Source organism: Mesocricetus auratus, unplaced genomic scaffold (assembly GCF_017639785.1).
Source record: "Mesocricetus auratus isolate SY011 unplaced genomic scaffold, BCM_Maur_2.0 Super-Scaffold_100676, whole genome shotgun sequence".
NCBI classification, from domain to species: Eukaryota; Metazoa; Chordata; class Mammalia; order Rodentia; family Cricetidae; genus Mesocricetus; species Mesocricetus auratus.
Window position 1 is genome coordinate 130282216 of NW_024429266.1, and position 21545 is coordinate 130303760.

At 37.2% G+C, this 21545-nt stretch overlaps 2 gene segments (V, D, J or C); one reads left to right on the top strand and one right to left on the bottom strand.

Moving 5' to 3' along the window:
- Positions 1-3182: 3182 nt before the first annotated feature.
- On the bottom strand, positions 3183-3696 carry LOC121136538. The segment is given in 2 exon segments: positions 3183-3535; positions 3648-3696. Coding segments are annotated over 2 exon segments (402 nt in total).
- Positions 3697-12503: 8807 nt separating this feature from the next.
- LOC121136991 lies at positions 12504-13077 on the top strand. The segment is given in 2 exon segments: positions 12504-12631; positions 12755-13077. Coding segments are annotated over 2 exon segments (414 nt in total).
- The last annotated feature ends 8468 nt before the right edge of the window (positions 13078-21545 follow it).

Sequence of the window (21545 nt, forward strand, 5' to 3'; positions counted from 1 at the left end):
TTATATGTGACGTCCAAATATCCCAGACATAGTAATCTTCTTGTATACCAAATCTGAAATTGAAAGCTACCATTGCTTGCTGGTCTATTACAGGTCTCAGGAACCAACTACAAGGCTTCACACAGTTTGCAAAAAATCATGGTGTTGGAGAACTAGATTTCTATCTGAGTGGTTAGCAAAAGAACACAAGTATTCTTATGGTCCTTTCGTTCTTTTTTCCTGTGAGATTCAAGTCTCTTTTTTTCGTTACACAACAGTATTTAATTTCTTGTTCAAAGGTCAAACAGAGTCATCTGGATAACACCATATGTCTAAATCTTTGTGTTTCCTATCTAGTGCGGTAGCCAAAGCTGTAAAGTAAGACCAGCCATTATTTTTTTCTTACTAAGGAGATAGACTATAAAGGATACTAGGGGAGTTATAAAGCTAACCTAATGGGGAGTCTAAAAACAGAGAAACTGAGCCAGGCAGTGGTGGCACACGCCTTTAATCCCAGCACTCAGAGGGCAGAGGCAGGAGAATCTCTGTGAGTTCGAGGCCGGGCTGGACCAACAGCATCCAAAATAATACAGAGTAACCCTGTCTTGTAAAACCAAAAAAAAAAAAAAAACAGAGAAACTGTGCATTATATTCTATACAATGTAGTAATAATTTTAAATTTACATTTTATTAACAATCTCAAAAAGTACCAGTTTCTATTAGATTGAAATATTGAAATGTTTATGGAGAGACATAAAGTTGTTCTGTCAGAAATGCAGGCTGTAGCTACTGTGCTGATGTGATGGTGTAGCCACAGGGTCTCTGCTGTGAGACTCCCATTTGTGCAGGTGTTAGAGGCTTGCAGACAATACTCATGCATTTTGGGAACATTTATTTTGCAACCAATTAGCAGGGGTATCTGGTCTAATCTGAACTTACTTTGAGATTGTAATCAGGTAATCGTTAAAAAGTTATGTTTGTGACTACAATGAAAAAACGTTTTCTAAGTCATTCAAAGTTTCATGGAACAAAATTCCCAGGTGTGAAAGCATATTTTTCGTCTTCAAAATTACACATTTAAGATGAAATCATCTTCATGTCAGTTGGGCACAGAAATAAATATGCCCCAAATTTGAAATATTTACTCATGAGCAAAATGTATTACCAACAGAGGATGTTACAAACTATAGAAAGAAATGATTTGTATTCATAATTTGTGATTCCACTGTCCATGCCTAATAGGACTCACCATCAGAGAGTGACTCATTTATTAGACGGACCTGTTCAGTATTATTTGCTATCTGCTGTATTTATTGCCATGGCTCCTGGCATGCGGTCAACATTGCATGAGTAGAAACCAGAAAAATCTTCTAAGTTGCTGCTATGTGGTGCATTCAAATTTGAAGATTTGGTCCCATTAAGTCTCAGTGTGAATGAACTGATATTACCTTGATTATTAGTAGCCTGGAGTCTGAAACTGTTCTAAAGTATTGCTGTCATCACTATTGGAATATCTCCCACTCAGTAGGGCAAGTCAGAATATAATCCACTGAGAGGCACAGAAGTGAAAGCCAGAATGGCTCCCACTGCTCTTAGACTGTGTTAGCCTACATCAGTTGAGCATATTTCCAAAAGTAACCTGGCTTTACAGTATACTACTCACCATTTCATAAGCACAAGAAGTCATTGTATATAAGGAATTTTGATGGCCTCATTAGTTAGACTGATGTAGCTATGAAGGCAATTGATATATGAAAAGCAACTTGGACACAGAAACGTGGAATCTACACTCTATGTATATTTTATATTTACTGGATTATATAAGATGAAGTAGATGCTCAGCCAATTGGCTTCTAAATGTAAGATGGGTGCTGGTTACGAGGTAGGTTCTGACTTGCAGTGCAAATTCTCATATCAGTGAAAACACAAACTCACTGAAAATTGTTCCCAAATTGCAATGTACTGACATGATGATACTGTCATCCTTACATTTATCCTTGTATCTCATGAAGTTGCTGATTGATGCTACATTCTCGTACTTTGATTGTAAATTTTCATTGAAAGGCCACTAATTGATCAATACTATGGTAAATCATACTAGAAAATCAACTTATTGGCCAAAATAGTCCGTATACCAACAAGTTTCAATCTGATTTAAAAGACTGCCATTACAACAATGTCATTTCTCTTTTTCTTGTCACTATGCAAATTAATAGAAATCTTCATTTTGTTAAAAAATCTCCATGTGACAATTCTCTGCACTATAAGTACTTTCAATACTGTACTTTTCCACACAATGTTTCCTATAATTTCCTCAATTACAGCTTTACTACACAGCTTGAAAGTCTTTAGCACATGCATGCTGCTCTATGGGCTGATAGGGAAGGATCTGGAAAATCAATTGTTCTGTTTCCAGCAACAAATTGTATATAGAAACCATTCTTGTGCTTTTTGGAGAAAGAACGCTGTGTATCAGTGTACTGAAGTAAACACTCAAGAATAACCTAATTCTAATGTGATACTTCATGAAATAGTAGACTCCTCATGTTAGTAACCTTGTAATATCATGATGAAAATACTTGATAGAATCAATTTAAAAATCACAGATTTCATTTCTGTCAGCTTTTCAGAGCTTTAAGGACATAAATAGAGGGAAGGCACTTGGAGTCACTCCATTAGCACCATGGTGGACATGAAAGAAGAGCTCAATTTGAAACTGCAAGAGATAAAAAATTCCAAAGTGTCTCTCCATTGAACTACCCTCATTAAGTTTGAGCACACACAACTAAGAATTCTAGAAACTACTATAAAAGTATCCAAAACTGGAGCCAAGTATTTACAATGTAAGCTTTATGGGATATTGCAGCATCAAATCAAAGCATGTCACAGACCATGATGTTTTGTTATCAAGACAGCAGTTTCTTGAATTAATCTTACTGAGGTATCATTAGAGGTGTCTTGTTGCCATATGAGTCACTAGGAGTGGAGAATTTGGATGACATAAACATAAAAGAAACTGCTTCTAAATGAAATATAAGATATGCTCTCATGTCTGTGCTCATGGACCTGAGAGGAGGAGAGTTAAAAATAAAAGAGCCACATTGGCTGTTCTCTGCAATCCTCCAAAAGACCTACAAAGCCTCAGCCAATTCTTGCAACAAAATGTTAGCAGGTGTAGGCACTACAACAAGCAGCTGAGGCACTCAGTCTTTCTTCAATGCACTCCTAAGAGGTTTTGTTATGACTTGTATCACTGTAAATGGAACATTTTGATACTGTTGACAATAATAAGTAGCAACATCTTCAAGCTGCAAGTTACTGATGGTGAGAGAGTAGTCTGTCCCAGATCCACTGCCACTGAACTTCGGTAGTATGTCTTTATGCAAGTTGGAAGTCTTATAGATTAAGAGTTTATGAGCAACCCCTGGTTTCTGTTGGTGCCAGGCTAACCAACTATTAATGTTCTGGCTGGCATGACAAGTGATGGTGACAGTTTCTCCCAGAGATGCAGACAGACTGGATGGAGACTGAGTCATCTGGATATCACATTTTGCACCTGAGTTTGGAAAAATACAACAAATGTCTAGTATTAACCATATTATAGGATAATTTCCATAAATAGCAAAGCAGTAATCACCACACTGCTCCCCCATTTCTGTCTTCCTTACCTGGAAACCAGAACACCAGCACTATAAGGAGCCCAGCTAGGACCACCATGTTGATGCTGTACCTTCACTGAGAATGACTTCCACACATGCAGTCCACACACTCTGCAGAAATACTCATAGTGGTGGGTTGTCTTCTGTCCATATGCAAATCAGCAAGGATGTGTTGGGGTGAAGCCATTTGCAGGATTGGCTGAGCTCATCTGATGGACTCAGCAAAAGCTTGAGAATGATTAGGTATTCAAAACAGCAGGAGACAAAACTGATTTGACTTCATATAGCATATTTTTTCTATGGGTCAAAGAAAAGACTCAGGGTAGGAATATATAAGTGCTGTGTTGTATGTATTATTCTTGTTCTTCTTCATACTTTTTTTGGTACATTCCTATTAAGGAAGGTGACTTACCTTGTTATATGATCCTTAAAATTTAAAGAAACCTTATGGATTCATGTGCACTTAAAAAAGAATATTGGAAGGCAAGAATTCTACCACTGAACCACCCATGCATTAACCCAGCCCTACACAAAGTTTTGGAAGGAAAACTCCAACTCAAGGAAGTTAACTACAACCAGAAAAACATACACATTCGAGAATCCTCTCTACCAACAGCCAAAAGAAAAAAGGGATGAAATTTCACACATAATTACACCAACAACAACCATTGCAAAACGACGAAGAATGAGCAATCAATGGACATTAATATCCTCAACATTAATGGCCTTAACTCACCCATAAAAAGATACAGGCTATCAGAAGGGATTAAGACTGGGCTGTTTTAACCCCAGAAACAGCTAACCTGACAAGGCTTAACTTTTGAATCCCAGGCATCAGTCTGGGCATCCAGCATGGGACCTCTCAAGACCCCCTGAATGTGGTGTCAGTGAGGAGGCCTAGGTGATCTATTGAGCCTTGGGCAGTAGATCAGTACTCATCCCAGTATACACATGGACTTTGGACTCCCATCCAACAATGTGAGATGCACTCTCACCCTGGAAATCTTGAGGGAGGGTCTAGGCCATGCCCTGGATGAAATGACAGACTATTGACACCCCATGGAGATCCTCACCCTCCTGGGGAAATCAGGGGACAATGGGGGCTTGGGGAGAGGGCACAGGAGGAGGGAGGGAAAGGGATAGGGACCTAGAATTGACTTGTGAAGCAACCTTGCTTCGAATCTAAATATCAACTTAAAAATAAATAATAAAAAAAGAACTGAAGGAAAAAAGAGTAGCACTAAAAAAATTGTAAAATTTATCATAGTAGTTTTACTAAAAATAACAATGTATATTAAATTAGTCATAAACAAATCAATAAAACCCAATAAACTTCTACAGAGATAGAATGGAAGTGAGTGGATCTTTTCATTGAATTTTATACTTTCAAATGTATTTCATGGATCCTTCTCCCAAATCAAAATGGCCATTACAGAATTAGAAAAACGAAGTACTTTATATCGTCTTTCATGCGTTGTGCCTTTTTAACTCATATCATTTTTGATCTTGTACTTTTCTTGAAGTGAAGATAAAAAACATTTAAATACCCCACATAAGCAAACTTGTGTTCATTCATTAGTGCTTTGTTAAGTTAGTTTAACCTAAGTCATTGAATATCAAGAATCACTTCAGTTTCATGAGCTAATTTCTTAGCTGAGTGCACATTGTTACATATTTCATGATATTCTTTGGGTTCTTTAGGTTACTAGTCTTATCTTTCTGTCTTTACACATTATAACCCATCCTTTCAAAACTAGAGAAAAAATCCTAAGGAAAACTGATGTTACTCATGAAAATTCTTTTTTCAGTGCCATATGCTGTCATTACAAAATGTGCCCAGCTCCAAGGAGAATGCATATTTCCATAGTTGTATTCAGCTCATTGGAGAATAAATAAGGAGTTCAAGAATGTTACTCAGGAATGGTTGTGATAGACGTTCTCTTCGAGGATGCATCCAGAGTATCATCAATAAGATGTGCATACTGTCAATATGATATTGAATGTTCAAGATGAGTAAACTTGATTTGACATGAGAGAAAATTCTCATGCATAGATGTCCCATCAAAGGAGAATCTTCAGTCTGATAGGCTGTCAAAGTCTATCTCTTTCCATGTGTTTATCCTACACTCTCCTCAGCCTAGTTAATTTTCCTGTTGCTGTAATAAAACACTCTCTCAAAAGCAATGGAAAATTCATTATTGCTTTCAGTTTAAGCATACATTTCAAGCCCTGGAAGTATATCTCATGAGATAACAGTGATGGCTGCTTTTCTAGAGAACATATATTCAATACTCTGTACTAATATAGAGGCTCTCAACACTCTCTAAAGCAGCACAAACGGACTAGATGCATTCTCAACTTCTAATGCACAAGACATACATGAGGCAGACACACATATATGTGAGCAATACCACAAGTGCTCATAAAATAAATACATTTAAAAAATGTCATCATGGCAAACAAACCACATTTGCAGGAGTACAATGAAGTGGTCACAGGTCACAATAAGTGTACATTCAGGGCACAAAGAGAAAAATAAGGTAAGACACTAACTCCCAGTCTCTTATCTATTTTATACAGTCCAAGGTGTCCTGCATAAAGAAAATACTCACACAAAATTAAATAATTAGGAAGAAGGTAATCATAAAGCCCTACCCCACACAGAGAGTGCATGGGCAATTAGTGATCATTAAGAATAAGTGAAGTTATCATCCTCTATGGTGTAGGTGCTAGAAAAGTACTCCTGCTTAAGTAAATATGTCATTGCTATGCTTGTACAAGCAACCATAATTAACAGTATTTGATGCAAAATAAATGAGAAAGACGTGGACATAGAACATATTGTCGGGAAGGAGAAAAGGAATGCCATTGAGAATAGGGAGAAGAGAATATATTTAAATTTTGTGTGCATGTGTGTACATGTGTGTGGTTGAGAGAGAGAGTGTGTGTGCGTTTGGTGTCTATGTATGAAGATGAGCATGTGCATATTTACAAGCATTTGTAAAATTCAGAGTTTAACTTGTATACAGACATGGATCCCAATACTCCTGCTGCTGTACTGGAATGACATACTCTATGTTAGCTGTCCTACAAGCTTCCAGTGAAGCTTTAACTTATCAATACCTAGATTAACACTGTCCTATACACTTTGTAAATAGGTTCCATATATCAAAGGTATTAATTTTAGGTGACTTGGAAGACTTGATGCTCATCTCACTGAGCCATCTTCCAAGTTTGAAGTCATGTATTTTACCTGAAAAGTTTCAGTCGTAGTTATTTTATATTAAATTACCATATAGAGGATTGTATATATAATGAGTACAATTGTGATAGACTTTTATAAAACCAGAACTGAACTTAGCTTAGTTGCAATGAGCCAGCTGTTTCCAGATATAATTCTGATAGTTTAACTCCTTGCCAGCGTAAAAAAAATCCTAATAATGTACTTTTCACACGCATCGAGTCATTAGCATGACACTTACATACATTAATTAATCCAGTATTAAATTAATATCCTGCTCAATATTTATTTTGCTGATATTGATTGTCTTTTTGGCATATATATTAAGTGAATAGACAACTATGCAGGAATGGAGATGGAGACTATAGGAAGTTGTAGCCACAGGAGAGTTTCAGAGTGATATGAAGGAACATAGCTTGATAGAGCTCAGTGTTACAGATTAATTTTTTTGGGACAGAGGACATGTAATGAGAAAGGTACAGTTATTCCATGCAGAAATCACCCTAACAATAGGCAAGACAATTACCCATTCCAGGTACATAGAGATGATGGTCACAGTAGATGAAAATGTTTCAGGGTCAGATAAATAGGATTGTACAGAAAGGGCAAAAAATTATCACCAATGCAACGTTAGGCAGAGAAATATTTGCATTCAGAATCAAGGCAAGGATGGAAGTTCATTTTCTTTACATGTGAATGGAGATCATCATGAACATTGTCTGTTCATGATAGAAGTAATAAAACAGAGCTATCATGAATGAAGAAGTGTAGACATACTGCTTAGCTGAAGATCACATGCCAGTGATCCAGATCATACTTTCATTATAAATAATGAATTTATGTTCCACTGTGCTTAGGTTATTCTATTTCACACCAGAAAATCAGAGGGTAAGGTGTTTGTTGATTGATAATGTTTGCATGCATTAATGAAAGGAGATTGTGAACTTCCTTGAAGTAAAGGCGCTGGATCTTCCTTAAGAAGCTTTGTACTAGATTGAATGTTTGCCTTCAACACATGTACTGACACAAACTTAAGAAATCTATCTTGATGTCTTAGGAAAAAATTATTGATTATTCTTACCTTTTTAACTAAAAATTGATTTTCAGAAAATATATTCTGATCATAGTTTCTTATCATGCAATATTTGCAAAACTCTTTTCATATGCCTTACAGTCCAACACCACAACCTTTATTTTTTTTTCTTTTGAAAAAAAGCAGACAAGAGAGTAAGAAATACACAAAAGAAAATAACACCACATACACACACTCACACACACACACATACACAAAGTCATAAAAACATAAAAATGGGCATAGACAAAATAACAGTAAGAATAAAATGACTGCCGGGCGGTGATGGCGCACGCCTTTAATCCCAGCACTCAGGAGGCTGCCGTTTTGTCTTGTTGACTTTTTCCTTTGCCTTACAGAAACTTCTCAGTTTTAGGAGGTTTCATTCATCAATTGTTGATATGCATGATTGGGCTACTGGTGTGATGTTGAGAAAGCTGTCTCGTGTACCAATTCGTACATAGTTACTTCCCACTTTCTCTTCTAACAGGTTCAGTATGTCTGGATTTATGTTGAAATCTTTGATCCACTTGGACTTAAGTTCTTTTCATGGCAATATATAGAGACCTATCTGCAGTCATGTATGCACCAGTAACCAGTTATGCAAGCAGCGTTTGTTAAAGATGTTTTCTTTTCTCCATTGTGTAATTTAGCTTCTTTTTCAAAAATCAGTCATTCTTTGGTGTGTGGGTTAATATCAGGGTTTTCAGTTTGATTCCATCCATCTACCTGTCTATATTTTTGACAATATCAAGCTGTTTTCAGGACTATAGCTCTATAACACAGCTTGAAGTCAAGGATGGTGATGCCTCCTGAATTTCTTGATTGTACAGAGTTGTTTTAGCTATGCTGGATTTACTAATTGTCCTGTCTAAAATTTTTATTTGAAACTAAAGCTCACATTTCTTGTAAAGTTATAGAATTAACAACATTGTTATTCATTTATATTGATATTTAGGAGTCCCTTATTTATTCATAACTAGTCCTACTCCTTATGATGTTTCAACTGAACATTTATTTATTTATCTAGAAACAATTTTATTTTACATACCAATTTCAGTTTTCTCTCCCTTCCATCCTCCCATCTCCCTAATATTTCCCCATCACATCCCCATACACTCCTCAGAGTGTGTGTGACCTCCCTTGAAGGATCATCAAAGTCTGTCATGTCATTTGGGAAGGACCTAGACCCTCTTCCCTGTATCTAGGCTGAGACAATATCACTCCATAAGGAATATGCTCTGAAAATCAGTTCATGTCCTTGGAATAAATATGTTTACCACTGCCAGTGACTGCATAGACTGCCCAAGTCCCCCAGCTGACACCACCTTTGAGGGCCTTGTTCAAGATTATGTAGATTACCCAGTTTTCAGTCTGGAGTTTGTGAACTTCCACTTACTCAGGTAAGCTGTTTTTGTGAATTTCCCCAGAAAGATCTTGAACACTTTGCTCATCAATCCTCCCTTGCTACAACTGGATTCCAGGATTTCAGCTTAGTGCTTAGCTGTGAATCTCTGATTCAACTTCCATCAGCTACTGGATGAAGGCTCTTTGATGGCATTTAAGGTAACTCAATATCATTATAGTGGAAAGGCAACAGGGGAAATGAACAAGATCTCCTAGTAAATTGGTAATATTGGGAAGGTGGAAAAAATGTAGCGGAGAATGGGAGGGGGGAAGGAACATGAGGGATCAGGAAGGTACAGTTGGTTAAAGGAAAGAGAAAGAAGGCAAGGGAGAAGATACCTTGATAGAGAGAGCTATTATGGCCTTAAAGAGAAACCTGGCAGTAAGGAAACTCCCAGGAGTCCACAAGAATGAACCCAACTAACAATCTAAGCAATAGTGGAGAGGTTACCCTAACTGAAATTTTAATTATAATTTCCTCAAAGCCTGCATACTCAGTAGAAACCTTACTTCAAATTGTAAATTCTCATCTTTGTTGCTTAGCAGTGCCAGCAAACAATCGCTTAAATCAGGTGTACATTACTGTGTACTACATATAGTCACCTGCATGGGATAGTCAACAGAGTGTTACTAAATGATTTTATAGTGGGTGTTCTTTCCCACTCTATATCAATATAAGTTCCTGAGAATACACCAGCCTAGGTTGATTGGCAGCATAAGTGTGTCAAATGGACTTTTGGTCCATAATTCTGATATACATTATTTGTGTATCCCCACTCCAACTCATAATATCTGTTAGTATATATAGAATGTATTCATAGGAAATAACATATTTTCCAATATTTTTCATCTATGTTTAATGCCTTCTTGTCAATATTTCCTTGTTTTTTGATTGTAAGATTTGGGGTACATGTTTATGTGTTGAAATATATGTACTGACAGTATTTGCACAATTCCTCTTTGTTCTCTGATAAAGCAGAGTGAGGAGCACTCCAGTCTTTGCCTTTTGATGCTGTTGTTGTTTTGTTTTTCTTTTCCCTAGCAAACTTGGATTTCCACTGATTATCATCCTCAGTTTTTCCTCTAGGCTCTGCTTGGTCTATCACCCATCTATCCAGCAGATGGCAATAGTAATGCATTTACCTTGAGGAGGACATCAGTCTAGGTGCTGAAAGCCACTGTAAAAGTACAAATTAGTTTGGACCAATACTGGTTTCCTGTGGGTTTGTGTGTTTTCATTAGGTCACGTAACTGTTTCTGTGGGTATCTCCAGTTCCCTCTTGGTTCATTTGGTCATCTGTCATCTGTATCTGCAACTGGATTCTAGGAGTATGGCTCAGTGCTCAGCTGTGGGTGTGTGTTTCTGCTTTGATCAGCTACTGGGACAAGGCTCCATGAATGGTAACCAAGTTTCACCAATCTCATTATAGGGGAAGTGCAACAAAGGTAGTCTCTCCAACACTGTCAAGATTCTTAGTTGGGCTTATCCCTATGGATCTCCTAGCATTTTCTCTGTGCCAGACATCTATGCAAACCTATACTGGCTCCCATTATAAAATTGTACTGGACTTCATAGGAAGAAAACATGTTTTGTGAAATACGCTTTCAGATATTGTAGTGATGAAGCATTGATATATGATATATGATTTGATGTGTAGTCTCCATGGTCCTAGTTATAATAGTTTTCTTATTAGATTTCTGTCCACAGAATAAAGTTTATGAAAGCACAAATGTGAACCAAAGAAAAAAGTCAATAAATAAAATTATTTTAAAAAGTAAGACAGCAAATTATGTCAAGGAAGGAAAGTAATACTAAATATCTGATTTGGGCACATTGAGATATGTTTCAGTTTTCCAAGACAAATTTGTACTATGAATTTAAAAATCAAGCTACTGAAAGTAGTGTTTTTCAATGGTCTGTTTATGCCACTAATTACAGACCTCTGTGATACCCAACATTGCTAAATGCCAAATATTTTTATATTGATAATGCCATGTCAGTAATATATTTTTCAGTATAATTGCAAATGTATAGCTGGAGTGGTGCCGCGGTGGTTAAGAGTACTTGGTGGTTATTCGAGGGATATAGTTTCCTTTCCAAGCACCCATATGGTGGCCCGCAACTCTAGCCTCATAGCATCTGATGCCTTCTTTTCATCTATCTGCATTCCTTTACATGTGTGGTGCACGTAAATGCACCACTGTTATTCTGTTACTAGTCTGGTAATCATTATTAGCATGAATGATTCCTGCTGAGATCTACTGTGAGGGGCAGTGCTCAATCTCATGGATGCATCTTCTAAACACCGCCATATCCCCAAGGCTCAGGGAATATTTTGGAAAAAGTGAGTGGACAGAAAGTAAGCTCCATAGAATTAAGGAATTTACTGTAAGATTGTGTCTTTTCCTGATATCAGAAGTTATACCTGTAAAGTCTCACTAACATTACAGAGTTAAAGAAGTAGAATGCCAACAAGCATGACAAACTGGATACAATAAAGTCCATGAGCCTTCAATTCTGTGTAACTCCAGACAATTGAATAAAACTGGGTGTAGGAGAGGTGTTCTTCCCAGGGAAGGGCACAGAATTGTTTGTCTCAGGCCAAATTGTCACCACTGAAAACATATATACAAGTAACAGTATATTTTCTCAACAATTTATATTTAAAATACATATATGAACAAAAACAGTAAAACAAGTGTCCAATAATTTGAAAGACAGTATGTGGGATATATGAGATGATTTGGAGATTGGAAAAGGAAGTGTGAACATTTTAATTTAAATTCATTCTCACAAATAATCAGATAATAGAATAGAATAGGCTGCATAGCATCAATAACATCTACAGCTACATTTGAAAGGACCTGCAAACATTCATGTACTTTCTGAAATGCACCATATCTGACATTCCCTGTCAAGGAGGGAAAATAACAAGGAAAAGTCTACACTGAGTATTACAGAAATCAAAAGAAGGTGTAAAACACAGACTGATTCTGTCCATTGTTTTCCATAGAGGAGCAGTTTCTACAAACAAACCCTTGTTGGCTTTGACATACATGAAACTCAGGACATACTGAAGCAGTGACTTCTTAAATCAACAATAAACCAATGAGTCATTGCTGATTTGCATTTGCGCAGAGCCCAGCCCACTGCCCTGAGGACTTCTTCATAGTCAGGCTGTATGCTGAGCTGGAGTCAGTATCACACAGGTCCCAGCACAGACATGAAGACCCCCACTCAGCACCTGGGGTTCCTGCTGCTCTGGTTAATAGGTAAGGAAGACAGAATTAGAAACTTGTGCACCTGAGTGTGGCCATAGCTGCCTGATCTCTGGGAAAGTCCTCATTTAAGAGAATTAATTGTACAGAAATTTGTTCTTAATTTTCCAATCCTAGGTGCCAGATGTGATATCCAGATGACCCAGTCTCCAGGGTTGCTGTCTGCATCTGTGGGAGAAACTGTCACCATCACATGCCAGTCAAGTCAGGACATTTACAGTAATTTAGCATGGCATCAGCAGAAACCAGGAGAATCACCTAAGCTTTTGATCTATTCTGCAACCAGCTTGGCTGATGGGACCCCATCGAGGTTCAGTGGGAGTGGATCTGGTACACAGTATTCTCTCAAGATCACCAACCTGCAGCCTGAAGATATGGCAAATTATTACTGTCAACAGCATGATACCTATCCTCCCACAGTGATTCAAGCCATGACATAAACCACCCAGGGAAGCAGAAGTGAGAGCACAGACTGCCATGGTTGTTCTTCTGCTGTCTCCAGCTGCTGACAGTGTTTCTGTTTGCCTGGAGTTAAAATTCACAGTGAAAGTTTTATATGGGGATCAAAGAAAGTGTTTTTTTTTTTTACTAGATGTGTCCTCTACCCCCATGTCTAGCATTAAAAAACAAAAGAATGTGTCTCATGACTTATATAGAAAATAACTCTTCTAGAGTAACCGGGGTTTGGCAACATTCATACAATAGGTTTGTCAATATTGGCCCCCATACACACACCAAATAGATAACTTGGAAAGTAACTTTTTATCTACATACAGCAATAAATTCTGAGCGAGCACTTTTGTGAGATATCTCAGATATATAGAACACTAGCAGCTCTTATATAAGACCGAGGTTTTATTCTTAGCACACATGACTGCTAGCAATGTTTTATAACTCCAATCCCAGGGTATCATAGATCCTCCCTTCTTCTGGCCCATCAGGCATTATACTCATATGGTATACCAACAATATGCAGTCAAAACATCAGTTCACATAAAATAAAAAATATTTACGCATTAAAAGTTTGAAAAGTTTGAAGGACTACTATACAAATAAACTGATACCAGGAAGATTTTTTCTCACAACCTAATTAACTGTCCTTGTACACTTGGTCTTCAAATAGTGTTGTTTCTTGTGTCATACACACAGAGAGGACGAAATTTCCTCTATGAACTGTTCATTTTCCTCTTTGCTAAAAGGGAATGTGTCTTAACTTACTTTTCATTTTCCTCTCTCTTTCTCTCATTCTTTCCTTGACAGGGGAATCGTTTCTTGGCTTGTACTTTCATATCATAGCCTATCCCTTAAGGAAGTCAGATCAGAAATGCTTGCTGGGCTGGAACTTGGAGGCAGGAATTGATGTAGTAACCAAGGAAGGATGACGCTTCCAGTCTTATTCATTGTGGCTTGTTCAATTTACTATCTTTTTTGTATATTTAATTTTATTTGAATAATTTCCCTTCCTTCTGTTTCTCTCTCATTTATTCCACCTCCTCTACCATACTACTTATTTTCAATCTCTCCTAGGAAAAGAACATATGACCAAGAAATAAAATATGATAAAATAAATAAAATGAAAACTGATATATTGAAGTGAACAAGACTATCCAAAAAAAGCAAAAAAAAAAAAAAAGAAACAAAAGAGCTTCAAGAAAAGGAAAAAGAATCAGAGTCTCCACATGTTTACACATTCAGGATACACATAAAAGAATTAAACTGAAAACTACAGTACATATACAGAGGACCTGTTTCAGACACATAGAGGTCCTATGCATGCTCCTTTATTGTCTCTCACTTCATATCAACTTTTTTTACTTGTTATATAGGGTCTTGTTCTCCTGGTATCCCCTGTCACTTCTGCCTCTGCCCCCATTCTGCCTACTATTCCACTGTGTTCCCTGGGCTCTGGGAGTGAGATATTTGATGGAGACATATCATGTATAATTGTGTGTTTCAAAGTGTTTATACCTCTCTGAATAATGTCTAGCTATTAGTCATACTATTTGTTTATATCTCCTGCAGGGGGAAGCTACTCTGATGATCACTGAATAGGGCATCAATCTATTAGTAGAACAAGCTATCATTATTAGGCATATATATGACTAATAATCAGTAGTGTTAGGATTTTACCTTAGGCCTCTGTGTTGTCTAGACTGTAATTTGTGATTACCAAAGGAGTGTCAGATATGGCTCCATGTCATGGATTGGGCCCTAAGTCAAATCACATATCAGTTGGTTACTTTCACAAGGTTTGTGTCCCCACTGCCATAGAATATTGTGTAGGCAGGACACATTACAGATCAAATGTTTTATGATTGGGTTGGTGTTCTCTTGATTGCCTACAGAGAATTTTTCCATGTTGTAGATATTAGAGCACAGGGGTAAAGTTTCTATGTGGACATCAGCTCGATCTCTCCATGTTAAATGACATGACTGGGTGTTATCTTCATCAATGGTGTCTTCCTGTTAGTTTTTAGAGAGCAACATATTGTCTTCTCAGCAGCCTGGATGGTTTGTGTATTTTAATCTAAGCCATTTGTCCAACAATAAAATTGGATGACACTCATCCCAGCCCTGAGCTTCATTTGGTGACAAGTACTAGCCAGTAGGAGTTTTGTCTTCCTCCTTGAGAATTCATTTGTGTCACCATTGTATATTACAGGAAATTTCCACAGCACAAGAACTCCACACAGTCCCACAAATGTTCTCCAATTCTAGCTGTCTGTCCTGTCATTCCTTCTCGCCATAGTATATCTCAACCCCTTCCCATCCAATCCTCCCATTCTTGACTCCGCAGGTCCCGTGCACCCATAAAATCTGTTTTGTTCCCCCATTCCAAGTATTCCCCCAGTCACTTTCTCTATGCCTGACCTCTTTGATGATACTGGTTATAGCTTAATTATGATTTATTTACTGGCATAATTCTCTATTGCTATGAGAACACACTATTACCAAGGTAATTTTTCAAAGTGTTATTTGGGGGGCAATACAGTTGTGGGAAGCCTGACAACAGGCTGACATTCATGGTGCCAGAGCAGCAGCTGAGAACTTAAATCTTTTTCTGCAAGTACTAGTCAGAGAGAAGCAAAAAGCTATCTGATAATGGATTGAGATTTAGAAACCTGAAAGACAAAACTCATTGATATACTGCCTCCAACAACTAACCTTTCCTAAACAGTTCTAGAAGCTTAATCCAGTCATTCACATTTGTGAACCTATGTAGTGAATGCTATATTCTCTATTTTAAACATTTTCACTCAACCTTTTACCTAATTCCTATACTGAAAACTCATGATTTATAGTGTAAATTTAGTTACTATAAATGTGGATATGTAAATAGTGTCTTTTTTTGTCTTTTTCGAGACAGGGTTTCACTCTATTGTTTTGCAGCCTGTCCTTGAACTCGCTCAGTAGATCAGGCTTGGTCTCGAACTCACAGAGATCCCCCTGCTTCTGTCTCCCGAGTGCTGAGATTAAAGGCCTGTGCCACTACCACCCAGCTATAAATAGTGTCCTTTATTCTTCACATATTAAGTTGCTTATGCTAGCTCACATTTATTTCAAGTTCATTGTAACTTGGGGCTAAATTGTATAACTGTAACTGAGTTATGTACCATTCTTTATATCATGTGATAAAGTGGTGACTATCCAGTTACTGTCATTCTAAGGAAAGTGAATTAAACAGAACTGTTCAGTATGATTCAGTTCAAAGTGAAAAACATGGTTTTGATTACAAAGGAATTACAATTTTCTCCCCAGCTGATGAGGTATTGCAACAGATTAACGCTGCAGCATAGCTGACCCACCATCATAGTCCTCAGTGACATTTCACAAATAATGTCATTTCCCAGGGGACTGAGGTTCTGATGCAGAGAATACCAGGAGCATTAAAAGACTGGATCTAATTTTTATTCACCTAATTGGAATCTTCTGTGAACTTGGGCTCTTTTGTTGCAGCTTCATATCAGAGAAACCTATGATCAGTAATGGGTGAGTTCCAGGGGAGTCAAGATCTTAGCCTTTATTCACTACCCTGACCTCTGTTTAGCCTTATCTGTTGGGCTGACTTTGGGAACTCAGAGGAGCTTGAAAGGTTGTTTTTCCTATATAATTTTGAAGTATTATTTTCAGACTTTTATTATTAGCATTTCAGTGACTATTTTTTAGCTGAATTTGGATAGTGAGTTTAGAATAATCCTATATTTTCATACTATTTTCAAAAATAGTTCTGTTGTAAATTAATTATTCATTTTTGTAAGGTTCAAATTACAGATTACTGATGATGATGGTGTATGAAGAATCCTTCTGTACCCAGAGAAGTTATCAGACTATACCACTATCTATGTGAAAAAACATATTGATATCTCTACTACAAAAGGCATGAGCTTAGCATAAAGTGACCAGTTTCTTTAAAAATCACATCATATCTTATTTTTTCTTTTTGTTTTTCAAGACAGGGATCATTGTCCTTCCTGGAACTCACTGCATAGGTTGCTCTGCAACTCAGAGATAAACATGCCTCTGCCTCCTGAGTCCTAGGACTAAAGACATGTGCCACTACTACTAGCTGCACTCAATTTTCTACCACGGAAACTCATAGCTTCTATTTTCATTTATCACATTGCTGTTTTTATGAACTGTTCCATGAAAACTCTGATCCTGTTGTCAATATTCCCTAAGCTCACTTGTAAACAATTCAAATATGTGTAACTCCTTAGATGTACCATCAAATAATTCTTCTGGACACAATAATATATGTTAATTTATAGGTGTCTTCTTTACAAACCTCGATCTGGATTACTCTACAAGTGTCCCGTGTCCTCATCAACAGTCTTTTCTGCCAAACTCTCTTAACCATAATCCCCTATAAGTGCTTATATTTCTATATAAGAAAATAATCTGAACCCCACTGTAGCTGCATTTCCTTGTGGAAAACATCCACTTTCATACTATGTTCTTCACTGCTCAACTTGTTTTTGCCCTGTAACCTAGCTGAGTTCTCTTAAATGCAGGGAAGAGATTTGATGGTGGCATAGCATGAAACTTTAGGGAACATAGTGATTGCAAGGGTATGGACACATTCTGTTTGTTTGAAGACATCTACACCAAAAGACTATTATTTTAATTAAGTCTAGATAGAGAGCAGACAAAATTGTTTTTAGAATCTAGTACCCATCAGTACTTGATGTGTATAAATAGCAGTAGAGGTGACAAGGGATGAAATCCCTGTTGATTGACCACTAAGGAATCATTGTGACACAAAAATCACAGATGGTTTAAGACAAATGACTTAGTGACACACACAAAACCCAAAAACAAGCAAACAAAGAAAAATCAAGTCATGTGGTGATGAATACTGCCCTGTCTGTAAACCATGGGTCTCTGATTTTTCTGGATCTAGGTATTATTATAGCTTTTGTTTCTAAACAAGCATATCAGGAAGGTGGTGTAAAAAGAATGTTAATGAGTAACTAACAAGTTTATGCAATGAAGGAAGTCTGTAACTAGTTTATATTCTGAATTTGTTCCATAAAGAACTATGGATGTCTTAGATGAAATAATAGGAGACAGTCATGCACTGAAACTCATACTAATGAAAATAAGATGATATTTACTGAGTTCAAAATGGAGACTATCAGTACTGACACAATACAGCAAAACATTGACAATTTTGAGTACCTTTCCATTTTCTGGAAATACTTGCAGCCCTTGATCACTTGGTAATTTACAGAATTGAATTAACCCTGCAGATGAGTCCAAATCTGCAGAGTCTCTGAAGATTTGCTGTGCCTAGAGCATAATCTACTACTATGGTGAATTCTTTACAGACTTCTCTCATGCGCTTGCAGGATTCACATTCAAGCATGACACATCATGAATAAGAGTGCCCCTGCTCATACCTGAGGATGCTTCTCCTCCCAATCTGAAGTAGAGCATTAGGGAGTTAATTAGAGCACTTTAGTCAGTGTTGTCTCATCCTTTGTATTTTTTCCTGTAATATACATAGCATAACACAATATAACAAATCATAACACATTTGTTCTATATTTCTGTTCTGAGATGTGAGATGAAACATCCAGATGACCAAGTTCTAAGCATTCTTGTCTGCATCTCTAGGGAGTGTGCAACTATCAAATGAGAGGCCAGAAAGGAAATTAAGTATTTACAATTTTCAACAGAAAACAAGGAATGTTTCAAAATACTGGTCAAATATTCATCAAATCTGTTCAATGGGGTTCTAGCAGATTAGTCTCTCACTATTAGAAACAAGGCATCTGAACATATTGCAACATATTATTGTGTATAGTAACATGGGTTGCATCCCACAATAATGCAAGTCATAACCTAAACGCCCTGGTCAGCAGAAGTGAGACAATTACCCCATTTGTTTTCCTGTGTATCTCTACCTTCTAAAATGTACTTAGGTTTCAAAGGTTTCTCTAAGATTTTGTAGGATACAAGAACATCCACTATAGCATGATGCATGTTCAATATCAACAGCATCAATAAGATAAGTGTAATGATGCCTAATTTGGATTCCTTAAATATGGAGGTGACTACAGTTGAAACATCTGGACTATATCATCAATTGAGATTCATGCGTCAAAACATCATTCACTGTAGATAATAAAATCAGGAAATTTAACTTTGGCAATTTAGACTACACTGCAGGTACTACCTGAATGAAATAAAGAGTTAACAAGTTCTCACGTAGGTATACATTAGTAGTAGAGAATACTCTGTTATTTTTCTAACAGGCAGAATATGAACTACCGAAGATATATTGCAAGACATGCCCATTATCCCAAGGAAGTGCTGATGCAACATCTGAAATGATATATTAGTTATTTCATAGTCATCACCTCTGTCCGTGCATCTGTCTGCATGAACTCTGGATATTACATTAGTTTTCTTGCTCTTAAGACTGGTCACTATCATTTTAGAAATCAGCAGCACCATTTTCCCACAGATACATTTTTAGAGTGGCAAAGTACTGCTTTACACTTCTAGAAAACTGTGAAACACTAAGGGACTAGTGATGAACAGATATGAAAGAAAGGATGATTAAGAGTATTTGCACTGTGTTTTTATACATAGGAGATAATAAATTATCAAACTAAAAAATGTTAAATCTGACAAAAAGCTTTCAGGAAAGTGGTAGACCACAAAGTTAACAAAAGCTGAAACCTATGTTTCTAATAACAACAGATATGTTGTTTAAAAAAAACCTGAAGAAACAAATCCATCCACAGTATCCTCAAAGTTACTTTATGTTCCAGAAGAGTTTGCATAGAAGTTAAGTGTACTTGCTGGCCAGACGTTGGTGGAGCGCGCCTTTAATCCCAGCACTCGGGAGGCAGCGGCAGGCAGGCAGATCTCTATGAGTTCAAGGCGAGCCTGGTCTACAGAGCAAGTTCCAGGACAGCCTCCAAAACATTACAGAGAAAGTCTGTCTTGAAAAACCAAAAAAAAAAGAGTACTTGCTGATTTGCAAAGGAATCAAGTTTTGTCCCTAGCCACCCTCATATTGGTTCACAATTATCTATAACCTCAATACCAAATAATCCAACAACCACATCTAATATCTTTTAGCACCAGGAACACACATGCTTTACAAACTTACATACATGTAGTCAAGACACACAAAATAAATTCAAAAAAATATTAATTAAATAAAATAATTGTAATTTTTTTATTTATTTAAATTAGAAACAAGCTTGCTTCACATGTCAATCCTAGTCCCTCTCCCTCCCCTCCTCCCCAGGCCCCTGCCAACTCCCAACCCCCCATCCAATCCCCACTCCACTCTGCAGGGACGGTGAGGCCTTTATGGGGGAATCTCCAAAGTCTGTCATATTGTTCCAGGCAGGGCTAGGACTTCCCCCATGTGAACAGGCTGAGAGAACATCCCTCAATGTGGAAAATGCTAACAAAATCCATTCAGATACCAGGAATAAATACTGATCTATTACCCAAGGCCACAAATATTGGGAAGCCTCCTGACTGACATCCAGCTTCATGGGGTCTGGGTTAATCCCTTGCTGGCCTATCAGTCATCAGTTTGGGTCCATGAGCTCCCCCTTGCTAAGGTCAGCTGTTTTTGTGGGTTTCACTCACCTGTTCAAGATCCTTTTGCTCATTAATCCTCTCTCTTTATAACTAGTTTCTAGGAGTTCAGTTCAGTGATTACCCGTGGTGTCTGCCTTTGCTTCCATCAGGCATTGGATGAAGACTCTAAGATGGCATACAAGGTAGTAGTCAAACTCATCATCGGGGAACGGCATTTAAAGTAGCCTCTCCACTATTGCTTAGATAGCCATTTGGTGTCATCCTAGAAGATCTCTCCTCAAACCTATAATGACTTCCTGTATTATGGTGTCTCTCATCCTGATCTCCTCTATTCTTCCCTGGACTCAACTGGAATAAACATAGCCAAATAGTGAAAAAGTTATGTAAGTTACTTTTCATTTCATCTTTAGTGACTGAGGTGTTTAAAAACACCTCAGATATATCATGGTGAGCTTGTAAGCAGAGGGCAATGACAAATGTCCATAGATAATCTGAAGCCAAGTCCCTTCAACTGGTGAATTACTTTTTCTAGTTTGGACTTACCTTCAATTTTTTTTGAAACTCCCAAAACAGTGTAAGAAGCATGATACCAAATATACAATATATGAGCTTCAGGGATATTCAGTTTTCAAGTCAGCATACTTATTAGCCAGACATCACGGTTTTTTTTAATAGTAGATCAATACTACTTAGAATACTTAAATTATTTTTTACTGCTAAATGAATCCCAAGATTATATGAATGCTCTTATATGAATGCCAAGATTCAGTTTACTTAAATATAGATAGTACTGCTTTTCAGAAAATTCCAAGTTGTGTAATGCCTGTGCGATGAGAAA